At 56.5% G+C, this 17,099-nt stretch overlaps 1 protein-coding gene across 4 annotated transcripts in view; it reads left to right on the forward strand.

The window, feature by feature from the left end:
- Positions 1 to 17,099, forward strand: part of OSBP2 (oxysterol binding protein 2) — a 90,869-nt gene that overhangs the window by 59,019 nt on the left and 14,751 nt on the right. For all 4 annotated transcript variants that reach the window (XM_014253976.2, XM_088065093.1, XM_088065094.1 and 1 more), the window contains one exon: positions 3,934 to 4,184. In XM_014253976.2, coding sequence (XP_014109451.2) covers positions 3,934 to 4,184 — 251 coding nt within the window. The remainder of the gene's footprint in view (positions 1 to 3,933; positions 4,185 to 17,099) is intronic.

A 17,099-nucleotide genomic window follows, 5' to 3' on the forward strand; every position in this document is an offset into this window, starting at 1 on the left:
TGTGGGTATTTCCTGAGCTTCAGGGTGTTTTCCCAGCCTTAGCAAAGCCAAATAATTTTTTTCCCTGTCTGAGCTGATACAAAAGCTGGAATAAGGGCAAGATCCTCAAAGCTGTGGTGTTTGGCTGGGCTCCAGGCAAAGACCTCCAGGCAGAGGCTTGCTGCTCTTCCACCTTTCTGGATGAGTGAATCCTTCATCCTCAGCAACAGGATGAATATATCTGCAGCTCTCTCCTCCAACCCTTCATGATAATCAGCTGTAACTACAGGAACTGGTGTGTCATGTGCAAAGTTGGGAAAAGGTTGAACATGGTGGTCTTGGGGGTCTTTTCCTGCCTAATTGGTCCCGTGATTCAAAGCAGCTTTCCTGAGACCAGCCCTGATGGGGGAGTGAGGGGATGGCAGAGCCCAGCCCCTGTCCTGTGCTGTGTCCCAGCATTCCCATGGCAGTTTGTCCTGCTGGTGCAAACAGCAGCCGGAGAGCTGGAGGGGATGGCCTGGTGGGAGCAGGGCTCCTCCACTGGGACCTGGAGCTGCTGCTCCAAAGCTGGTGCAGATCTGAGTGGCTGCTACTTGTTGCAGGAAACAGAAGGATTCATGTTTCTGTGGATTTGGGATTTGGTCAGCTTTCCCAGGAGCTCCCAGGAGAAAGATGGAAGCACCTTCAGAGCCAGTGTCAGAGCTCTTGGGCATGGCAGTGAGGAGGTTTGGGTGCTCTGTGTGATCGTTTCTGCTTTCAGCTACTCTGATTTATTTGACTGTAGCTGTGACTCTGGATTTCCTTCTTCCCATGTTTTGATTTGAGATAATTGCAAGAAATTATGTTGCTTGAGATTTATATATATATATATATGTATGTATGTATGTATATATTCTTAATTGGTTCCTGCTCTAGTGGAAGCTGTCCCTGCCCATGTCTAGAAGGTGGAAGGAGATGAGCTTTAAGGTCCCAACCCAAACCACTCTATGGTTGCAGCTGCTCAGGCAGGAGAGGGAAGGTGGGATCCTGCTGCCCACCCTGTCAGCATTCCAGCATCCCACAGCAGTGGCTGTGGGACAGCAGGAGCTGGTGAGGGATGCTCAGCTCAGCCAGCTCAGCTGCAATGAGCAGCATCACTGGGCTGACCCAGGTTCCTTCTCCCTTTTCCTGGGCTTTGAGGCGTTTATATAATTCTGCACAGCGATAGAAAATTGGGCCATGCTGTGTTCCTGCCTCAAGCTGAGCACTCAGGCAGGGATTGTTCCCACAGCCTCAATCAATGGGCAGGAAATAATGTCCTGGCAAAGTGCAGAGCCCGTCCCTCTCCGTGCCCTGCCATCCCCGTGCTGGCACTGCCCAGCCTCCCAGGGATGGGCACGGCCCCAGGGCTGCCAGGAGTGTTTGGACAGCGCTGCCAGGGACGGGGTGGGATTGTTGGGGGCTTTGGGTGATCCTTGTGGGTCCTTCCCAACTCAGGGCATTCTGTGATTCTGTGAAAAATCTCCAGGCTGTGATCTGGGATTGCACCTGGCAAGGTGATCCAGGCTTTGCTCTGGAAAGGCAGGATGGGGGAAAATCAAAGGGAGGGGTTTGGGTGTTAAGTGCTGCCTGGGGATGGGCAGAGAGGCACTTTCTCTTGCCTGGCACCATTTTTGCAGCGCTTGTAAGCAGGTAAAATTGGCTTTGTAAATTGCTTTTGATGCCTGCAAACAGAAAATTGGGAAATTTGGATTGTCCCCTGGAGTCCCTCAGAGGTGGGTTTTGCCATGTTGAGGCTCCTGTTAGCAATGAAAGCTGAGCCAGCAGGGTTGGCTTCTGCTCCTGAGAGCTTTATAAAACATGAGACTTCATTATAAATTGGCTGTTAAAGTCCAGCCTCGTTAGTGATCAGATCCCAGAGCTGTGGAGGAGTGCAGGCAGCAGGCACAGCCTGCACAGGCTGCTGGGATGCTGGTGGGAAGAGCACAATTCCCCACCTGGAGAGAAGAGATGGTGAAGGAGGCCAGAGACCGCCCTGGAAAGCCCCAGGGACACAGCTCAGAGCAGCAGGAGCAGCCTGGTGCCCCTGTCCCAGAGAGTGTCCAGGGTATGGAATGCTCTGTCCTTGGAAGCACCGGATCAGGACAGGTGCAGAGACAATATCCAAGCCCAGGGAACGTACCCACACTGCTGGAGACCCTTTGTGTGCCCCAGTGAACTTTTGTATCAGAAAATGGGCTTTGAGGAGGTTTTGGTTATATTCTGTACTGGTAGAAAGGTGGCTTCAATTTTCTTGCCAGGTCTTTTGGAGTTGGCCTGTGGTGTGAGCCTGTGCCATCGCTGTGGTGCCTCTGTGCACCCTCCTGGGATGGAGTCCCTGGAATCCTGCCTGTTCCTATTCCCCTTCTCCTACCAGCTGTTCTGGAGACTTCCCTGATTCCGGGTGTGTTTTCAAACCTCTGGTCCTGTCCCTTGTCCGGGCTCAGCAGCTCCCCAGCCTGGCTATGGGAGCTGCCCATCTCCCAAACACCTCAGCTGGCAGCTCACCTTCCTTGGGAAGCTCTCAGCTGGTTTCCCCTGGGTGCTCCGATTGTCCTTGGTGGTGCTTTCTCTCCTGGCTCCAGCAGCTGCTGCTCGTGTTTGTCAGCTGGGCTGCAGAGGGACCAAGTGGTGACACTGGGAGATGCTGTCCTGGTGCTTCATGAGCCATTCCATGCTCTGTTTCCCTCGCATTTTCTCCCATTGTCCTTGGGCAGTGAGGTTGGTCCTGCTGTAGAGGATCAGTGCTGTCCCTGAGCTGTGTCCCCTGTCCCATCACACCCATTCTGGGAGGTTCACCATGAGTCCTGGGGTGACACTGTGCTGTGCTCTGCTCCTGCTTCCACTCCAGGTTCATGATCCTGTCACATTTATCCAGATCCTTGCTTTTGGATCACAGTAATCGAATCACTGCTCTTCCTCTGCTTCCCTTACTGTGGATTCAATCTCAGCAGTGCCTGAACACCTCTCCCAGTACCCACAGCATTTCCAGAGCTCCTATCAATGAGCCAGGAATAGCAGCCAAACACCCACCTGCCAGGGAATCACGGGTTTCCTTCTTTCCTCGCAGCCCTGAGAGGGAATGTGCTGCTCCCCCGTTACACCAGAGCCATCCCTGAGCTCTGTGCCTGGATTGTTTGGAGAATGTTCTCACTCCCCCAGCTCCCCCAGACCTGGCAGAGAAGCTGCAGCCGGGTTTTGCTGGTGCCCATCTCTCTGAAATCCAGAGACAGAAGATTCAGGGAGGGGAGATACACGAGTAGGTCCCTGCTCTGCTGCCTCAGAAGGTTTTGGGAGCACCTGGAAAACCCTCGGCTAAACTTTGGAGCATAAGGATGGGGCACAGCCCCTGCCCAGGACCTGCTTCTCTCTCTTTGTATTTGCTTTGGGTGCTGCTCCTCTTGGGTCCGATCACCTCCTTCCTGGGGGAGCAGTGGGGTGATCAGAAATGCTGTGTTACTCCCACTGAGCGGATCTGGATTTGTTTCCTGGTTTTAAGTGTTCTGGAGTTGCAGAAATTTTTGCTGTAGCTGAGGTGCTGATCGTGGAGTTTTCTGCCCTTTGAAGACGTGGTGGTTTTGGGTAAAGTGTCACTTTCCTTGGTGTCTCTGTCACCTTTCCCTCAGGTGACAACACCCTGCCCCGAGCAGAGCTGGCAGAGCCCCCAGTGCAGGGTGGATCGACCCCGGTGAGCCTGGGAAGGGCAGGTTTGGTGTGTGGCACCCCCTGTGCCACCCCACCACCCAACCCTGGAGCAGATCTCGGTGACAGCCCCAGGAGTGGCTGCTCGGGGCTCTGGTGCCACCCCCACCACTCCGTGCTCCGGAGGGGCCGCGGCGGCCGCGACCCCCGGCCCGGCAGGAGGAGGGAGGTCCCTGGTCCCTGCCCGCGGGGGTAACCATGGAAACGCTGTTCTCTCCATCCCTCCCCGTGCAGATGACTCGGGTGATGAGGAGCCCGCCTCGCAGTCAGACAAGAGCGAGCTGCACGGCCCCCTGAAGACCCTGTCGAGTAAGCTGGAGGACCTGAGCACCTGCAATGAGCTGATCGCCAAGCACGGCGCGGCCCTGCAGCGCTCGCTCAGCGAGCTGGAGAACCTGCGCCTGCCGGCCGACAGCGGAGAGAAGATCAAGGCGGTGAACGAGCGCGCCACGCTCTTCCGCATCACATCCAATGCTATGATCAACGTGAGTGCTGCTTCTCCTGCCCTTCCTCCCCCTCCTCTTCCTCCTCCATCCTCCTGCCCTCCCTGTTTGTTCCCCGTGGCTTGAGTCGCGTTACCGTGGGGCTCGGCACGGCCGGGGCTCGGCGCCGTGGTGAGGGCATGGGAAGTTGGGAAGATGCAGCTGGGGAAAGGGCGTGGATATGGACCCCACCGAGACACAGCTCTGCTACATCCTTACAGCCTGCTCCATGTGTAGGTCATTTTTGTAAAGCTGGGAAATGTGCATGTTGGAAATGCTGAGGGGCTTTCCTTTGCTCCGTGGGGGAGTTCTGCCCGGCACAGCACTTCAGATCCCGCTGCGGGTTGAGACCTACATCCCACATCCCTCACATCCTCATTGCTTCCATGAAGCTGCTGGTGTTCCACACAGCTGTGGGATTTAACCCCCTTGGGTCTCGTGCTGGCTCTGCTCTCCCAGCCAGGCTGTTGGAGGTCAGGAAGCGGTGCTGGCACCACCTCTGCACCTGCCTTGTGCAGCCTCACGGTGCTTTCCGGCTGTGCTTTGAGTGTGCCTCCATCGCAGTGAGACAGCCCTTCCTGGGAGGCTGGTTTACTCCAGGGAGCTCTGAAAGAGAGCAAAACTGAATAAAATATTTAAAGGAAATGAAAAAAAAACAATCCCAAAGCTTCAACGGGCTGGAATAATGTATGAAGGCAGAGCTCAGGGAATTGTGAATGGAGCAGTGCTGTCATCAGGCTGTCCTAGCCCTGAGCAGAAGGAGGTTGGGTGGTGTTTGATGTAATTCCCAGCAGGAGCTGGAGGGTACTCAGAGCCCCATGGTCGCTGCATCCTCCCCATTCCCACTCCTAGGATTCTGTAGCCACAGGGGGAAAGGGCTTCCCGAGTCTCTTTTGTGTTTCAGAGCAGTTTGGGGATGCTTGTGCAGCACTTTCCCCATGGAGAGTTTGTCCAAGTTTTGGGAATGGGGTTGGCAGCGTGGTGGGAGGTGCCAGCAGACCCTCGGTGCTGCCCAGGTTTGCTGTCAGGAGGCGGAACAGCACTGGGATGTGGGCAGGGAATTGCCAGGGAGAGAATTCTCCAGCAGCCTTTGGGAAGGGATGAGCAGAGCAGTATTTGCCGTGTCCAGCACAGAGAGGAGGAGGAAGAAGAGGAGGAGGAGGTTGTGGTGGTTGCAACGTGATAAAAGCTTGAGCAAGGCTGTCTGGAGGGTGGGAAATTCCACAAAAACTGTTGTGCTGGGATATAACAGCAGGAACGTGGCTTGCCCAAAGTCCCAAACAGGTAAGAGGGGCTGGGGGGTGGCAGGGCACGTTCTCACATGGATGCTGTGCATCCTTTGGTACTTTGGCTCTGGATGGGCATCCTGAGGAGATGCCTGAGGGAAAGGCTGTGCCCTGGAGGGAGCAGGACTGGAAGGAGCAGGGTGGGAGCAGCGTGGCAGCTCTGGGAGGAGGTTGTGGCTCTCCCAGATCCCTGCTGAATCAGTTGTTTTGGGAGGAGGTGATGGAGCTGTGGGCAGGGGGACACTTTGAGGGGCTGGGTTAGAAAGGCAGGAGAGGGACAAGCAGAGAGGGGGGGACCAGGAAGGAGGGGACCAGCCTGATGCCCCTGTCACAGGAACTGGTGGCTCCCAGCCGCACTGTCACCTTTTCCAGCATGGATCCCTTCCTGTGCCTCGATTTCTCCTTTTAGATGGGCTGATGCCTTCTGGAGCTGCCAGGAGCCTCTCGTGGGGGGATGGGGGAGCTCTGTGCAGTGCAAAGGTCCCAAAATCTGTATAGAACATGAAACTGCTCCAGGGAAGCAGGTGGAGTTTCCATGTATAAATACATCGTGCTCGTGCCCATCCCTGAGCACATATCCCATGGGAGCACAGGGTGCTTTTGCCAGGCCAGAAGTTCCTTGCAGGAGAAGTTAAAAGTGTCCTTGCCCACCAGGTTTTTCCCAGAGATCCCAGCTGGCAGCACTGTCCAGGTGCTGGCATGTGGATGCTCCATGTCCAGGCTCTGCCCTGGCTGCAGCACCGAAGCTCATGGATCTGCTCCATGGAAGTGGAAAAGTGGATACGGATCTGTGAGGTTTGGTGCTGTGGCTGTGAGCAGAAGGGATGGGCGCTCTGGGGAAGGGATGGATGCTCCAGGGAGGGAAGGCATAGTCCAGGGAATGGAAAGGTGCTCCTGGGAAGAAGGGCTGGGAGCTCTGGGGCCAGCGTGTGCAGTTCCTGTGCAGCTGCCTCTGATCTGATTATGTAAATGGCCCCGGAGCCACGGGGAGCGCAGCAAGCGGAGGAAATAAATAAATAGAGATGGAAATAAAAGAGCTTTGCTGCGAAGGTGACCTTCCCTCTGTGCTCTGGGTGCTGCCACGACTGGCACCGGGTGCTCCTCTCCAGAGGCTGGGAACATCCCTGGGCAGGTGCTGGGAGTGATGGGGAAGGGTTTGGGCAGAGGCAGAGCAGGATGTGCTGGGCTGTTACAGGTGAGGGTTTCAGATGTGCTGGATTTCAGACTGGCTGTTGCAGGGCTTAAACTGAAGCCCAGAGCTCTGGGAGCCTCCTGTTGGCTCTGTTCCCTGTTGGAATCTCACCAGGCAGGGTCCAGGCTTGCTGGGATGAGGGAGCAGAGTGTCAGCAGGGCTGGGCAGAGACACGGAAAGCCAAGGCACAATCTGCCACGGGGGAGGAGTGGGAGGTGTGGAAAAATAAGGGCAACAAATTACCGGGATGAGAGGCCCAGAGGATCCGGAGCAGCGCGCTGAGTTGTGTAGACAGACTCATGGAAGGGTGGGGAAAGCTCTGTCTCATCATTGAGCAGGAGACAGCAGGCAGGAGGGGTGTGTGGATGAGCTGAGGAAGCAGTTTGGGCGTCGGGAAGAGCTCACAGCGCTGTGGGTGGTGATGGAAATAGTTTTTAATGAGAATGGGGATGCTACGGTGGAGCTTTGTGCTTCCTCAAGGAACGGGAGCTTGGAGAGCAGCAGGGCTTGGGCTTGCCTGTGTCATTCTTGGGTTAGTTTGTGTTTCCCCTTGAGGTTTTGGAGAAGCAGGGGTTCAGGAAGGCTCTGCCAGGCCAGTGCAGGAAGGGTGAGAGGAGCAGGAGTGCAGTGCTGGGTGGGAGATGCTGCTCCATCAGGAGCAAAGGACTCACCTGCCCTTGAGAGGCACTGCTGGCTGCCCCAGGCTGTCCTGCAGGGATGCCAGCAGCTGCTTTGAGGCAGGCTGATTTCCCACCCAGCTTTTCCTTTCCCATGGGAATGAACTTTCCTGGAGGAACAGCACCTGACACATCTCACAGTCCTGCCTGACACATCCTTCAGTCCTGCCAGGAGGGCCTCCAATAGTGTGAAACACAGAGCTGGAGCCAGAGTGAGGTGGACAACAGCATGTGCCGCCTCTCCTCCAGGACATGGCCCCCAGGCTGTCACTTTAATCCCCTGCAGGACACCCAGCAGCATCCCAGGGGCTGCACGCTCCAGTCCCAGCAGGGTTTCTCACTGCGAGTCCCTCCAGGGCTGTGCTCCAGCTCAGCAGCACTTTTGGGGTGGCCATGTGCCAGTGGCTCAAGGAACCTCTGGCCTCTCCCTGCAGCCACACTGGTCTCCTGGGAACTCAGAGTGGCATCTGCCTGCTGGAGTTGGTTTATTTGGAGCCCTTTGGGTGCCTGTGCTGGAATGAGCTGCCTGGGCACAAGATGTGCTTCCCTCCAGCTTCCCTGTGGAGCACTGCCCCATGGGAATGCTGCTGTGATTGATCCATACTCCCCAAACTCTTGCCATATTAACTCAGATGATGCTGAGCACCTGCTCTGAGCAGCCTCAGGTTGCCCAGCACAGCCTCCAGCCCAGTGTGTGAGTTCTGGGTTTATCCAGTGGTAGATGATGGATACACCCTGTGGGTGTGTCTGTGTCTGCTTGGAAACCTGCTCAAAGCTGGGGGGCAACAGAGTCCCTGGGATCACCTCTCTGGAGTGACCGTGGGGCCGGGGTGATGCTGTTGGTCCCCACCTTTGGCACGTCCCTGTGCTGAACTGGTGTGGATGGACATATGGTCTGTCCCTTGGGGTCCCCAAACCCATCGTGGCACAGGCAGGATGATGGAACTGACATCCTCCACCTGGGCAGCAGCTCCCAGTTCACCCCAGTACAGCCAGTGGGCTGGAGGAGCTCTCCCTGTGCTCTCAGGGGTTAATTCCAGCACTGCAGTGAGAAAACTCCCATCTTTAACTCCTGGATTTGCTTCCTCAGGGCGAGGATTCCCTCTGTGACCCCAGGCAGCTGCTCTGCTGCCCAAAAGTCCAGCCAGACCCCACAGAGGGCCAGGGCTTGTCCCCCGTAGCTGTGGTGAGGGTGATGGCGCAGGAGCTCTCGCTGGCATGTGGCACAGGCTGTGTTAATTATCCGTGCTGCGCTAACGACGCGCACTAATCAGCGCCTCGCAAACCATGTCACCGACCCAGAAAAGCCCCGGCAGTGGGATTAAATCCCTAACCCAGCCCTAATCCCCCTCGGATGAGAGGGCTGCAGCGAGGGCTCCGGGTGTCCTGCGTGTTCCTACTGTGGAGGCGCCACAGGAAATCACTGGTGGGTGCTTTGCTGTTACGGGGGAGGGTGGAGGGTGACAGTGGCACCCTGGGGTCTGTCCCTGCCTGAGTGGGGCTGGGGGAGTGCAGATGGGCAGAGGTGGAGCCTGGCCCCTGCTCTTGGAGCTGTTGTGCCTTTCCCAGAGCATCCTGTGATGCTTTTAAATGTAGAAGTGTGAGGGTATCTCTGAGCAGATCTGTTCAGACAGGCAGTGCCTTCCTCCCACTCCCTCGTCATCATCATTCCCTGAGTGCTTCCAACTGGATTTTATCAGGCCTGTGGGTACTCAGCCCTTGTGTGTGGCCGTGGGGCCTCTGTGCTGGCCAGTGCTTGCAGTGGGTGCTCACCTGCTGTGGGGGTTTTCACCTTTCTTACCCCTCTCCTGTCTCTTCCTCCTCCTGCTGTCCCAGAAACCCAGGAGGTTTCAGACTGTCCCAGGGTTCCCCTCAGAACCTCATGCAAGAAGAGGGAGGATGAATCTGTCCCCAGCACCTGAGGGTGCTTCTTGCAGCCCTTCCCTCCTGGATGTGTTTGACTTTTGCACTGAGGAGAGCCGGGAGTGTCTGTGCTGTGCTGCTGGCTCAGCAGGGCTGTGTTGGTGGGCCCAGCTCAGCCCTGCACCATCAGCAGTGCCTGGGCTTGAGCAGCAGCTCTGCTGAGCTGGGAGCCAGCCCAGCCAGGCATCTCCTGATGCCCAGGGATCCTCCTGGGATCCTCATCCCTGCCTGGAGCCTGGGGCAGGATGGGGCTGTGGGGAGGGCAAATACCAAAGCATTGCTGGGTGAATACCTTTGGGATCACGAGGGTTGGGTTTGCCTCTTCCCTGGGCCGCTGCCCCAAGATGCTTCACTCCGGCTCCTTCCTCCAGTGAAGGAAAAAGCACTGGAATGGCAGCTCTGCTCTCCCATGGATTTACCCAGGAAGAACTTACGGCACAGGGAGATGAGGGGATTGTGGGGGGCTGCTGTTGCTCCTGCAGCCCCTCTCATACCGTGGGGAGGTTTGCACGAGGCTGAACGTGAGGGACAATCCGAGGCAGCTTCCTGCAGATCCCGGGGTCGGAGCTGCCCGCGGGCAGTGCCAGCTGCTCCTGCCGCTGAGTGCTTGGACAGATGCTCCTCCAGCCTGGAATCTGCTCCATCAGGGGATGAGGAAAGCAGCCAGTGACAGCCTCAGGAAATCTGTCATCCTGGGAGCTGTCGGCAGGACAGAGCTCTCCAGGCACACCAGCACCTGGATTGGGGCTCCAGGGGCCTGGAAGTGGAGATTGGCCACTCTCCTTGTGGTCCCCCACTGCTGGGGTGGGTTTGGGGGCTTGGGCAAGCAAAGGAGAATGAAGAATGTGCAGCAGCCACCTGAAGGTACCTCCCTGCAGGGAAGGAAACAGTGCTGGGAGCTTCCCAGGGAAGGGATTTTTGCACAGGTGGCAGTGGAGAGGCCCCACTACTGTGCAGGCAGGTGGGAGCACCAGGACAAGCCTGAGACTTTCCATGGCTGGAGGAGAGCAGGGAAGCCCTGCAGGGACACAGTTCTGGGGTGGCCACTCTGCAGCAGGAGGTCCCAGCACCCTCTCAGCTCCCAGGATATCTTCTGTACTGGTCCCAGCATGTCCTTGGCACCCTCTGGCATGGCCAGTGGAGGCTGCTGGGTGCTGCTCAGTGAGGTTTGGGGTGGAAGGACTGACACCCCAGAGTATCCAGCAAATTGCTTAGTTGTTTTCCCAGCAGAAACCAGACCCAGATCCTTCCCATGGTCCAGCTCCAGGCTGGCATTGCCTTGGTCTGTAACCCATGGGCAGCACTGGCTCGTTCCCCTTCCCAGAACCGCACTGAACACGTCCTCCTGTCCCGCCGAGCGCCGCCGATTCGGGATCAGTCCGTGATTCCTCCTCCATGGAGGCTGTGTGGGGTTGGGATTAGAGCCTCTTAGCACAGCCAGCCAGCGGATCTGCCACTGTTTCCCACTAATCCCCTCTGTATTGATGGGGTGGATTCCATGGCGCCGACGGCGGCGCTGCAGGCGGGGTCTGGGTGCTGTGCCGGCCCCGGTGCTTCAGGATGAGCTTTGGGATGAGCTCGGCTCTAAGGAACCCCTGGCCAGGGTGGATCTGGTGGAACACTGCTGTGTCCATGGCCTTGCAGCAGGTGGCCCAAAAGAACATGGTAAGGTGGAAGAATTCCCAGATTCACAACCAGGAGACAAGACCTGTGGATGTCTCCATCTCGGACATACCTGTCCCATACTTCTCAGTCTTGGACATCTCCATCTTGAATATCTCTGACTCCCAGGGAATCCATGAACCCCAGAGGGCAGCAGGCACTGCTGGGGCACAAGGTGCCACATGGAATGGGACCATCAGGGATTTAGGGAGCACCTTGTTCAAGCACTGGGGGTCTGGCTGAGCTGCTGACAGTGGCATCAAGGGATGGGCTGGAGCCTGCTCCAGTGTATTCCCATTTCCTGTTGGCTCACTAAGGATTTTTTCCATGTCTGTGCTTTTTTTGTAGCACCTATTTCCCCTGGCTGCAGAGGGAGTGGGGTGATTTTCCGTGTTGAACTCCTGGGGTTTTGCACCACGTCACCTTGGTTTCTCAGGGTGTCATGACTTACTGAGGCTCAGCCCAGCTCTCCCCACCAGCCCTGCCCCAGGGAGGGGCAGCTCCTGGTGTTCCCACTTCCTGCTTCAGACAGCTGGGATGCTGGCTGAGGGTCACCCCAAGGATTTGGGACAGATTTGCTGTTATTTAAGCAGGCTGTGTTGATGTGGTGCTGAGCAGCAGCCTGGCCTTGGGCCCCAGCATGGCTGTGGGTGCCATCACTGTTGAGCAGATGACCACACTCCATGTCTCATTGCCATCTGACGGTGTGTGGGATGATTTGGGATTCAGGTTGGCTCCATCCTTTTATTTCCCCTTTGCTTTCTGCTCAGAGTGTTTTTTGGGGGAGGAAGGACAAATTAACCCTCTCTGGGTGCAGTGGCAGATTGTGACTCTGTCTCACAGCTCTAAACCCAAATGGCTCCAGCCCCATCCCTGGAAGTGCTCAAGGTTGGGCAGGGCTCAGAGCAGCCTAGTGGAAAGGTCCCCCTGCCCATGGAGGGAGTGGAATGAGATGAGCTCCAAGGTCCCTTCCCACCCAACCCATGATCCTGTGATTCTGTGCCTTTGTGCCATGTTCAGAGCCAGACAGGCTCTGCAAGTGTCCTTCCCTCGGGGGGCTGTTCTGCAGCAAGCAGCAGCCAGCTGTGTCTCCCAGGGTTTTGATGACTCCAGGAAGGAAGGGAGCACTTATCTCCCAGGGAGCGACAGAGCTCTGTCCCCGCTGAGTGGTGACGGCTCCTGCTCTGTAATTCACCCAAGAAAGAGATGATTGAACGCATCTGGCACTTGCCTCCTCCCATGTCACTCCCGGGCCATGAAGTGGTCCTTGTCCCATGCTTGAGGAGCAGGAGGTGTTGGTCCCACAGCAGCAGGCACTTCCCTGCTGGATTTTTCCTGCAGGTTGGATTTGTGTAGCTGATCCTCTGGGATGGTGGGACAGGTGGGATTGCAGGTGTGAGCACGTTCCTTTGGCATCCATCAGCTTTGTGCTGGACACTGGGAATGCTCAGCTGTGCTGGGGCTGCCCCAGAGGTTGTCCCCTTGTGGTGACCCCAGGCAGGAATTGTTCCCTGTCAGGGTGGTGGGGCCCTGGCACAGGGTGCCCAGAGAAGCTGTGGCTGTCCCTAGATCCCTGGAAGTGTCCAAGGCCACTTGCTGCACTGCTTGGAGCAGCCTGGGATAGTGGAAGGTGTCCCTGCCCACGGCAGGGGGATGAGACAAAACGAGTTTTAAGGTCCCTTCCAGCCAAGCCACTCCATGATTCTATGCAGTCTGGCAGGCCTTGCTGTGATCATTTACCCTTTCAAGCTAATTAACCTCGTCTCTTTGTTCCTTCCATCCGATTTTGACTGTTTGCTCCACTGAGGAAGCAGAGATCCCCGTGGGTGTGTGGCACCACCACCTTGGCAGGACATGGGTGACCTCGGGTGATGGGTGATTGTTTTCCGCTGCATGAATAATCCCGGGGCTGTTAAGGACGTTCCCATTAGCCAGCAACAAGCTGTGAAATCGGGATATTTGCCGTGACAAATGTGTGAAAGGTGCTAAATGTGCCCTTGGGAGGCAGCTGCTGGGCACTGGGAGGACAGCAGAGCTGATGGCACCAAGTCTTGCCTTCTGCTCCCCGGCAGGACCTCGATGGCACTTTGCCTCTTCCTCCACGGGAATTTGCAGGAGCCTCGGTGGTATTTTTCCACTTCTTTTGGCCACCTCGGCTGTGCCTCCCTGTCTTGGCTGAGATTTGCAGTTCCATCGGCCAGTGCTGGATTGGGACCTGCCACAACTTTTTCCAGCTTTGGAGAGGAGGAGAAACCTCCCCTGTTCCTCTTCCACATGATTGCAGGTAACCCTGAGATCAGGGGCTGCACATGGATGGAGCCTGCTTTTAGCTCTGGTCGCTGGTGACCTGTCAGCCTGGCTGCTGCTCTCCAGCCCCATCTGTGCCGTGATGATGCTGAGGCAGAACAGCCTTTGGAACTTCAGGATTTGGTCCAGCTCTGATCCTGGGGCAAAACCCAGGTTCTGTCAGCTCCTGTACCTGCTGCCCCTCTGTGAGTGGCAGGCAGCAGTTTGGATGCTGTGAAGCATAAAGGCAGTCTCCTGATGGGGTGAGGAGCACGTGGGGATAGGCACAGCATCCTCTGCCCTTTCCTCTTCTCCACTCTCCAGAGGATGGGTCCTGGGAGAGCTTTGAGAATGATGGTGCCTCCCAAGGCTGTACCTTCATGGCTTTGACTCCTCAGCCTTACAGCTCACTGGGGAATCACTTTTCCTGCACTTTCATCCTTCAGCCTGGGCATTGTGCCCTCCTTTGGGTGCATTCCTCAAGGAGCCTCTTCCCGCTGTCCTGTGTCCCTGTGCCAGCCTCACGTGGATTTCTGGCTGAGTCTTGCATCCCCAAGCAAGTTCAGCTGGAACTAAATTTAGCCACCTCTCCATGAGGATTTTATAAGCTGGATTTCGAGGTGTTGCTCCTGCTCAGTGGCTGGGATTGTTTGTTGCTTGGGAACACCAAGGCAGGGGATTAATGCTGGGAATGAGTGATGAGCTGGGATATTCGTGTCTGAGCTCCTCACCCCAGTGCTCTGCAGCCCTTGTTCCATACAGGGATGAGTTTTGGCTCAGAACTGAGCTCAGTCGACAGACTGTGAAAAAATATTGCCTGATCCCTGCTTGGTGCTGCTCCCACCTCCAGTGAGCATCCCTGTGGAACTTGGCACTGTCCTGGCTGTAGGGGGTGTAAACCCAAATTAATCACTTTAATTTGCTTGGCTGCTGGTGGCAGCAGTGGGGGCTGAGTTTGGCAGATCCCTCTTGCAGGAAATTCTCCCCTCTCCACCCTGGCATCACTTCTCTCCCAAGGAGCAAACGTGATCCTTGTGAACCTCCTGGGTTGATCTGGATCCTTTGATCCAGGTTTGGATCAAGCCATTGTCTGAATTACAGAGGAAGAGGCTGCAGAGAGAGACCTGTACAGCCTTTCAAAAACAGGGAATTCCTGTACCTGTATCCCAGCTCCTAAATCCACATGGACACCATTGTGGGATGCAGTGTGGACCATGCATTGTCCTGTCCTGCTCCATGGAAGCTCCACAGCCCATGGTGGCATCTGTGGCCCTGTGAGGACTGTCCTGCTCACCTTCCCAAAACCTCCCCACCCTCTGCAACGCTGAGAACCATTCCCCATCACTTGGACTTTTTTTATGGCTGTAAATGAAGCCCAGTGGTGCAGATTTCCCTTTGGGATATACAGCATGGAATCCTCCTTGAAGCTTTGGGGTGGGAGATTCTGAGGTGTCACCTGCTCCTTTTCATTGGGACATTGATTCCCATCAGCTGCTGGTGCAAGCTCTCCCAGCCCTCCCTCCCCATGGCTCCTTCATAATTACCTCCTTTCCCCCTAATTCCCTTTTACACCTTCCAGCCCGTGGTTAATTGCAGTAGGATAATTACAGGTGATCTCGTTTTAAACTGCTCAGCCCCTAAGCTGGGAGCAGCCAGCAGTTCCCACCCTCGGTGCCAAACGGGGCATTTCTGCTCCTGCTGCCTGTGGAGCTGAACCTTTGGAGCAGATAATGAGCTTTGCTGGGATGGGGAGGTCATGGCCAGATCCCGTTATGTGCCCTGGTTTCATCCTCTTAGCCCAGTGCATCCGTGGGATGCACGGAGCCAGGGGCTGGCCTGGGATGGTGTCACTGGGAAGGGCCAGGGAAGGTTCTCCGTGGGCTTTGGGCCATGGGTGGCTCCCAGAAGGATTTTGGGGTGGGGAGGAGGTGAGTTGTTTCCAGAGGAGGAGGTGAAAACACGGCCCTGAGAATGTGGGGTCTGCTCTGGCCCCCTGAGAGCATCAAGTCCAACCATTCCCCAGCACGGCCAAGGCCACCACTGCCCCATGTCCCCAGTGCCACATCCCCAGGGCTGTTCAATCCCTCCAGGGATGGGGACTCCACCCCTGCCCTGGGCAGCTGTGCTAGGGCTGGACAGCTCTTTCTATGAATGTTCTCTGATATCCAGCCTGAGGCTCCCCTGGTCCAGCCTGAGGCCGTTCCCTCTGCTCCTGTCCCTGTTCCCTGGGAGCAGAGCCCGACCCTCCCCGGCTGTCCCCTCCTGGCAGGGAGTTGTGCAGAGCCAGAAGGGCCCCCTGAGCCTCCTTTTCTCCAGGCTGAGCCCCTTTCCCAGCTCCCTCAGCCTCTCCTGGGGCTCCAGCCCCTTCCCCAGCTCCGTTCCCTGCCCTGGACACGCTGCAGCCCCTCCAGGGCTCTCTTGTCAGGAGGGTCCCAGAGCTGATCCCAGTTTTGAGCACGTGAAAGATGGAAGCACAGCCAGGAATTTGGGAGGACAGGACCTTGAGCCCTCCCTGCCTTCAGTAAGGAAAGTATCAAAGGGGTGATGGAGGGGACACGTGTGGGGTCTGGTCCCTCCACGTTCCAAGTGTATGTGATACAAAACCTTAAAGGAAAAACTTCCTAACTAGATGAGTCTCAAATCCTGCTCCTATTCAAAGGAAAGGTTTGATGAAGAACTGATGAATTGGAGCTTTCCTTGGACAAATCCTGGTAAAATCAGAGCAAGTCATGGCAGCTGAAACCCTGAATCTTACCTCGATCCTCAGGTGCCACCTGCAGCCCAAATGCTGAGTAACCAAGCCAAGAGCTGGAATCTGTAGATTCCAAATAGCTGGAAACAGAAAATGAGCAAGTCCTGGGAATGTTGGAAGTCTGTCAGACATCCAAAACTCTGCAGGTTTAGTACTTTTGAATAGCTTTGAGTTTATCAGCCAGCATTTACCCACTGGACTTGCTTGGTATGACAAGGAGTTGCGCAAGCACAGTTAATTTCCCTTCATGTTGCCAGCTCCTGGAGAATTTCCATAAAAATCCTCTTTTCCTACTTTGAAACATAAGAAGGAGTTCAGTGTGTCGAATCTGGCAGAGATTTGGGGCGGGAGGAGCATCCCTGCCTCCGTGTGCAGCTGCACGTGGGGCTGATGGCAAAGGAAGTGCCGAGGCCACGGGAACTCAGGGTTTCATCCAAGATGGAAAATAACCTAAAAATAGAGCTGTGGGGGCCGGGCTGTCCTGTGAGACCATTGTTTGGGATGAGGCAGTGTGGGACAGCCAGCAGTGTCCCGGTGTCCTGGCCCCGGGCGGATGTCCTGCTCCCGGAAATCTGCTGCGAGACCGGCACGGCTGGGGCTGGGTGATGCCAGCCCAGGGGGCTTTGGGTGCCAAGGGGTTCCCTGCCAGCCTGGACTGTGGTGTCCTGGCTGTCCTCTGCCTGGTGGCACAGGATGGTGATGCTGTGTGCACCGCAAGGCTTCACTTGGAGCACTCCCTGAGCCCTCCTTCCCTGTGCCCAGCAGGGTCCCCATGGCTGGGGGGTCCCCCGGGCTCTCTGGGCAGGGGAATGGGGGGTTCTGGCTATGGTGGATGTGCCCCCTCTGCTGCAGGGGCCAGGCCAGGCCCTGTGCCATGTCCTGGGCTGTGCAGCTGTGGGGAGGAGCTGGGCATCCTTCCCCTCTGCCTCCCTGGAGCATAGGGATTGCTGGCTTGAGTAGCCCAGAGCAGCTGTGGCTGTCCTTGGATCCCTGGAAGTGTCCAAAGCCGGGTTGGACAGGGCTTGGAGCAGCCTGGGCTAGTGGAAGGCGTCCCTGCCCATGGAACTGGATGTTCTTTAGGTCCCTTCCAGCCCAAAGCATTCCGTGATTCTATGATCCTCTCCTGTCTGTGGCTGTCAC

This window comes from Pseudopodoces humilis, chromosome 20, assembly GCF_049639895.1.
Source record: "Pseudopodoces humilis isolate 2021_Gansu_Grassland_sample_001 chromosome 20, ASM4963989v1, whole genome shotgun sequence".
NCBI lineage: Eukaryota > Metazoa > Chordata > Aves > Passeriformes > Paridae > Pseudopodoces > Pseudopodoces humilis.